Source organism: Caretta caretta, chromosome 1, assembly GCF_965140235.1.
Source record: "Caretta caretta isolate rCarCar2 chromosome 1, rCarCar1.hap1, whole genome shotgun sequence".
NCBI lineage: Eukaryota > Metazoa > Chordata > Testudines > Cheloniidae > Caretta > Caretta caretta.
The window spans coordinates 135,591,026-135,598,418 of NC_134206.1; the positions used below are offsets into that span (position 1 = coordinate 135,591,026).

General features: G+C 38.7%; 1 protein-coding gene across 8 annotated transcripts in view; it reads left to right on the forward strand.

Moving 5' to 3' along the window:
• The window catches only part of FRMPD4 (FERM and PDZ domain containing 4), a 437,016-nt gene extending 430,541 nt beyond the window's left edge, over positions 1 to 6,475 (forward strand). For 7 of the 8 annotated variants that reach the window (XM_048860715.2, XM_048860759.2, XM_048860724.2 and 4 more), the window contains 3 exons: positions 554 to 1,615; positions 1,932 to 3,191; positions 4,579 to 6,475. In XM_048860715.2, coding sequence (XP_048716672.2) covers positions 554 to 1,615; positions 1,932 to 3,191; positions 4,579 to 5,918 — 3,662 coding nt within the window. In that variant the 3' untranslated portion in view covers positions 5,919 to 6,475. Of the gene's footprint in view, positions 1 to 553; positions 1,616 to 1,931; positions 3,192 to 4,573 lie in introns of all 8 variants that reach the window. The other variant, XM_048860774.2, reaches the window with a different exon arrangement.
• The last annotated feature ends 918 nt before the right edge of the window (positions 6,476 to 7,393 follow it).

Below are 7,393 nucleotides of genomic sequence, written 5' to 3' on the forward strand. Positions count from 1 at the left end.
ATGTCAGCAGGGGTTTGTGCAGGTACAGGGGTATGCCCATTCAGAACTGGTTGCTAGTCTGGGGCCTAGAGTTGTATTATATAAATTCAGCTTTATAGTATTTTAATATTCACCCATTGTTCGTATTAATGGTAACATAAAATGTTTAATGTATTCCTCCTCGTGCCATAGTGAAACAAATAAAAGATCATTTGTTTGTATACAGGTTATAACATTTTATATAACTAGAATCTTCACGCAAAAATGTGAGGTGCTGGGGTTTTTTTCGATTATCATATCAACCAGTCCTGGGTTATCCTTTCACCTAGTTTTAGTTTAGTTCTCTGCCCTCATAGCATAAAAACATCCAGTTAATCTTAATTCTTAAATCAAGAGCTCTGTAACTTGAAGTAGAGGAGAGTTTGAAAATGGCTTGACTGTAGAAAGGACAAGTTTAGGCAGCTGTTCTATATTTAAAACATTGCTTATTCAGAATTAACAAGTCATTATTATAAAATGTCAGGGAGCAGTTCATATGTTAAATGACTGTTGCTTTTATTTTGCCAAACTGTAGGAAATGAAAATAGAGGGAAGTATAACCTCCTTGCTTCTGAGTGGAACTGTGTCCCAAAAACTACTACATTCATGGCTGAAGGGGATCAAGAAGCCCAAAGAACATTTGTAGACCCAAAACAGAAGACTCCAGAAGTTTCCGAAAGCCCCATGTGTCAAAAAGACCACAGGCATCTGTACATAGAAAATACCCATAATTCAGGTGGACTCGATCAGGGGCTGACCAAACAAGATGACTCCACTGAGGCAGGAGAAAACAGAAGTTTAAACCAGCAGTCATTACTGTCACTCTCAGGACTGGAATCTACCAAGAAAGCACAGGATTCTCCAAGGGGAGCAAAAGTATCCTTTATATTTGGAGATCACAGCTTGGATGGTATCAGTCCCCAAACCCTTGGCTATGAAAGACTTCTGGATGAAAGTCCAGAAGTATTGGACAAACAGAGAGCTATTTATATTAGTAGTACCAATGACATTAAAGGTCTAGAATTGTCTCCAGATGTTGAAAGCATTCAGTTTGCTACAAATTCTGTTTATGCAAGCATAAACGATGGCAAAATATTTGGAGCTGCAGAAGGGATAGAAGAGCCCTTGTTGCATGACATTTGTTATGCGGAAAACACAGATGATGCTGAAGATGAAGATGAAGTTAGCTGTGAGGAGGACATTATGGTAGGAGAAATCAGTAGACCTACCATTCTCAGTCTTTCTGGTTCAAGTGATGATATTATTGATTTGACATCACTCCCCCCTCCGGAAGGTGATGATAATGAAGATGACTTCTTATTACATTCTTTAAACATGGCCATTGCTGCTCCTCCACCTGGCTTCAGGGACAGTTCAGATGAGGAAGACTCTCAGAACCAAACAACACAGTATACAGAAGACAAGGAGCAAGCTAGTAATCTAGGAAATGATGACATTCCAGTGTCGCTCATTGATGCTGTCCCTACTAATCCTGAGGGGAAGTGTGAGAAGGGGCTAGATGATGCTGTAGTCTCCACTCTTCAAGCACTAGAGGCTTTGGCTGCTTCAGAGGAACAGCAGACGAATGACAATTCAGGTTCTTTCACCATAGTTACATTTATTCATTGAACATCATTCCACTTCATCCATTTGCACATTTAGCCTTGGACACATTCCATTCTATATGTTTTTACCATCATGTATACACCTCACATTCCATATCACTTGGTGGAACTACCATAATGTTGCTAAGTTACCTTTCTTGGGGATTATGCAATAAAATCAGAGTCTGTTTTAAAATAAACCATAAAAATCCCTTTATTTTTATATTTAACACACCCCATTTGCTTATCCGTTTATTCAAGTGCCTCAGATGCTTTCATTAATTGGCTCTTATTTTTTGTGGCATGCAGGTGTAGCAATCTTGCGAGCATATAGCCCTGAGTCATCCTCAGATTCTGGCAATGAAACAAACTCTTCTGAAATGACTGAAAGTTCTGAACTAACCGCAGCACAGAGACAGTCAGAAAACTCAACACGTATGTTTTTGACCACTAGTGAAGGTTACCAACCCCTTGTGGAAGAGCAAACAGAGTTCCCCATTGCTAAGAATCAGGCTGGAGGACCACTTGCGAAATCCTCACAGTCAATAGCTGGTCACCAAGCTGCTGAGCTACAGTCAAAAGTTGTGCCTTCGAAGCCGATTCTTCATTCAGACAATATGGAAATGGAACCAGAGACCATGGAAACAAAATCTGTCACTGACTATTTTAGCAAATTGCAGATGGGGTCTTTGGTATACTCTTGCACTAGTAAAAGGAAAAATGAGATGACTGATGGAGAAGTGAAAGCAGCCTGTGATGGTAATGCTGCTGTGAAAAAGCATCAGGGAACTAAAAAAGCCGAGACTGATGCAGCCCTAAAAGCTATATGTGGTACTCTTCCATCAAGAGACGGTCAACGCATAAGCACTTGTAGTGTGGAGAGAGCTGCCTTTCGCCAAAGATGGTATGCTGCTGCCGATGGTGAAGCTGCCGGTAAATCAAGCTCAGAAATGGTGAATGGGAAGACATTTCCAAGAGTTTCTGGTCTTGGTAAAACAGATACTGGCTCTAAGAATGAAGTGGATCCTGACGTTGATGAGGGTGAGACTTCAGCACTTGGCCCAGGTGAAAACTTTTTGTCTGATATGACTGTGTCTTCAGCCAAAGACCTAAATGACTCAGAAGATGCAGATGACCATTCTTCAAAGCTACCGGATGCTGAGCAGAGTGTGAGTAGACTTTGTGACTATCACTTGACCAAGCGCATGTCGTCTTTGCAAAGTGAGGGTCATTTTTCTCTGCAAAGCTCCCAGTGCTCTTCAGTGGATGCGGGATGCAGCACAGGCAGTAGCCCATGTGCTACCCCCGTCGAATCTCCTCTTTGTCCCTCTGATGTTAAGCACAGGATCTCAGATTCATCTGTGAAAGGAACTGGCTATGTTCCAGCAGATGAAAGAGTTGTCATCCTTCCAAACCATGGAACCACGTACAAGGAACTACATCAGCAGTCAGAAGCTGTGTGTCACAGAATGACAATGCCTGCCATTCATTCAGCAGTTAATGCTGAACCACTGTTTGGCACTTTGAGAGATGGATGTCATCGGATCCCCAAGATTAAAGAAACTACAGGTACAGCAATTTCAAAGCATGTGTTCTTAAAAACACATATTTAACAGGGTGTATGTGCAAAAACCAAGTGTGAAGATTACATCATCTCTTATCTGAATGCATATTGTCAACCTAGAGTGGACAGAGAAATTAGGTCTAAACTGTTGCTATTCATTCTCGCTTTCTGGTTCTGCTGTGTGCCTTTTGCTAAAATAACCCCAATTAATATGTGGACACGCAGGAAAACATTTCTATTAACATTAGCTTTTTAAAAATGTTTCCCAGTCTCCCTGACAAGGCTGTCTATTGGAAAAACCATTGCTTGAACGCTACATAGGAATTTCTAAAATTTTGTTTCTTTTGATTTTCTGGATGCTTCTGTGGAGCTAGATATATTTGATCCATATGAGCTTTAACAATGTATATAAATTTGGGGTAGCGGGGGAATCTGGGATTTAATTATTATATAATATATACTATTTGCCTGCTATGTGGCTAAAATAAGTGACTTTTGCTAAAATCAACAGTTGCATAGAATAATCTCCAGATAAAAATATGAAAAGTGTGTTGTTAATGATAGGCCAGGAAAGGCTTAGAGCATTGTAACTGTAAAGAAGAGAAAGAAATGGGATTAACTATGCATCATTTTAATTAAAAAACCCTTTGCATAAGTTTCCTGTAAGGATAGTTTAGGTGCAGTATCCTAATCACATAATTTAAGACCCAATTTTAAGAGATTTTATAAAATCTTGGTGGGGGCGGTTGTTTGTTTTTAATTTAATTGAAAACAATATTTGGTTGGGATCTAAACATTCCTTTTTACTGGTTGCAAGTGAAACACAGCAGCAATGTGTAAGTTTATGAGAACCAAAAAATGAAACTGATGAGAAGCAAAAGTGAAATAGTTTCTTTTCACTGCCTATAAAAAGCATATTGTGAAACAGAATAAAAATAAATGGAATTTTCCAAATTCTTTCCATTTTAGTAGACAGATTTTTAACCTATCGATATCCCTTTAAATACTAAATGGGAAACTTCCATTCCAGTTAGCAGAGGGGCGACGTTCATGAAAGGTCTATGGAACAATTTTCTGCTGCCTCACATTACAAGTCAAAGTGTGGTAATAGAGGAAGTAGTCAGTTATGCATAAATGAGAATATGTTGATAGATGTTTTAAAAAAATGTCATGCTGAGAGGAACACAAAGACATATGACTATTTCCTGAAAGACACATTACTATTCATGCATGGTACTAACTGAAATGGGGGTCCTGGAAAAATACCATGAATCTATTGGGGCATTTCATTTAAAAAAAAGGTCCATAAAAGATGCTTAGAAATTCATTCTACGAATATTATCAGTGTGATGCTTAATTATTCTCTCTGTTCTTCTACTACCCCTAGTGTAGCTTTCACAGAGCCTGGAAAGGGAAGACGAGGGGGCATACCTTCAGCTTTTCCTAAACAGCCTCTAACTGACTCCATCATGCTATCATCCAACATTCACTCAGAATCAAAGGTGCCAAGTCAAAATCAAGACTCTTGTGACATTCCTAAAGTAAAACAGGGATGTGGGGCAGCAGTTAGTTTATGGCCATGTGAAGTGATGGGAGGAAGCCTCAGAATGCCACCCAGCAGGAAAGTATTGAGACACAGCAGCAGCAGCATCTTTGCAGGGTCCACAGGCACTGAGATGCTTCTTGAGAAGAAAAAGGCTGCAGTCAGTCTGAAGTGTCTAGACATTGTGGCAAGAGATGATTCCAAGTCAGAAAAAAAGGTGGAACTCCCTCTGGGCAGAAAGTTATCCAAAAGCTATTCTCAGAGTTCTATGAATGTCAGCACTGATGTCAAAGACAATAAAAGGTCTTCAGTCACCAGCTCCATGCAGAAGGACTCCAAACAGTACAGAATGTTGCCCTTACGAAAGTCAGATGCCAGCAACTGGAGATGCCATGGCCCCTTCAGCTATTGTTTCCTAAGCAGAGGAAATGACAATGAGGATGATGAATATGATGGAGACAACAACCACCTCTCATGCCTCTATGAACCACAGATACCGTGTGAGTTACCAGAACCAGCCAGTCAGTCTTTTTCCATTGAAAATGAGAAGAAAGCTGTTGAGTCCCCCAAACAGATACTAAATAGTATACATGACAAGAGCAATGCTGAAGACCAAGGTGGCCAAACTGATATGAATCTCAGTGACATGGCCTTTGAGGCACAAATCACAAGAATAAACGTGATGAAAGAGAAAATGTATGCAATGCCTGATGGATTTCTTGCAGCACAAAAGGATGCCAATGAGCTGCTCTCTCTGGTCCGAGCAAGTGTGGGGAAGAGGGAAGATTTACATCCGGAAACATATGACCTTAAACTTTCTCAGTACAAACAACTGTTATCTATAGAATCGAGACAGTTGGGAAGTGCCTGCAGGAAAATGGCCATGGCTGATAAAAGCCCCGAGGAAATGCTTCTAGCTATGACTTCCAGCTTTCAAGTGCTCTGTTGCTTAACAGAAGCCTGCATGCGTTTAGTGAAAGTCATGAACTCTGAAACACAGCAGCAGGAAATTATAGCTAAAATAGATGAGGTCGTAATAAACTACGTTTGTCTTCTGAAAGCTGCAGAAGCAGTGTCAGACAAGACCTCCGATGATCCTAGCATTAAACTCTTGGCTCGACATTCGACTACCATGGCCGCTATTGTAAGCACACTAACACGTTCTCTTAAAACACTTTTAAACAAATAAAATACAAACGTCACTTCATAATCTACCTTTGCGAAGCCATACATAAAACCTTTTGTTTACTGTATGTGTATGAACTAATGTAACAAACTCAGCTCCCTCTATCTGTATATTTTGTTATTTTATAAAAAATAAGTATGCGATTGAAAAAAAAACAGTTCTACTACCGAACATTGACAAAGTACTGGCCAGATCTATCCTTCTGTTTATATTTTAAATAAAATGACAAAAAAACAAACAAAAAAAATCAAAGAATCCCACAAAAGCATATTGACGTTTGGCTATTTTTCATATAGTCAAATATACAGGTGTAAGATGTGAGCTTTTAAAGCCTGTGATGTCAGAGGAATTGTTTCCTGTTCCCTCCGAATTTCCATTTGGAGAACATTACATCCACATTTAGAAATAAGAAATGGAATCATAATGTATATAACACAGTATTTAATGTTTTAAAATTATAATTTTTAAGCATTGGAAATAGCAAAAAGACATTTAAAATCCAAGAGACTATTATGACTTACTAGAGAATATATATATAATAAATAACTCTTTTGTTCATATTGCCTGGTTACCTGATGCTTCTTTTCTAGGAAATGCTTCCATATTGCAAATAGAGAAAATGACAGATTCAGATAGTATCTGATATATTATATGGTAGAATGTTGCATTTTGGGACCAAATGATAACTGTGTGGAAGATAGGGAAGAATGGTGAAGGGCACAGAATGTGGAATGGGTTGGGTTTTTTTATGATGAAAGAACTGTGAGAAATACATTGGTTTCATTGAAGGTAGAAGAACCTAATGGCCAGGTCTAAAATCCTTCCATTGGTGAACAGAAAGCAAAGGAAAACCATTTGGAAGTTACTATTCTTGTACAATTTTATCATAAATAAATGACTCATGTCTATTTTGTTAACATATTTTACAGTTCGTATCAGATGTTTCTGGATGTATAAATGTAAACACCTTCAAAATAAAATTAATCTTTTGAAAGAAAATACCCTTTTTGCACACACACAAAAAAAAAAATCTCTGCAACATTTTTAGCAAAGAACCCAGGTACTTTTACTTGTGATAGAGAGGGAATTTGTGACAGCTTCTCTAATATATAAATATATGTAAAATATACAGTAGCATTAAAGTTGCAACACAGCCAAGGTAAAAGAATTCAAAGTTTCAGCGACTCTTAGGCTTTAAAGGGGAGATTTTTTTAAAGTGCCTATGAGCTTTAGGCACCCAGCCCTAGTGAAAACATTAAATCCCTAAACTCTTTTGAAAATAGCCACCCTAACTTACTGGGTGCCTAAATAATACCTGGTGTAGGTATTATTGCCCATGTTTTTCATAATCTCGCATGTAGAGGCTGATGTAATAATAACAACGATAAAGGTCTTGGTTTGAGAATTGCACTTGCGTGCTCAGCTGTAGCAAAGTAGAGGCTCTTTGTTGAGTGAGGGGGCCTAAGACATCAGAATTG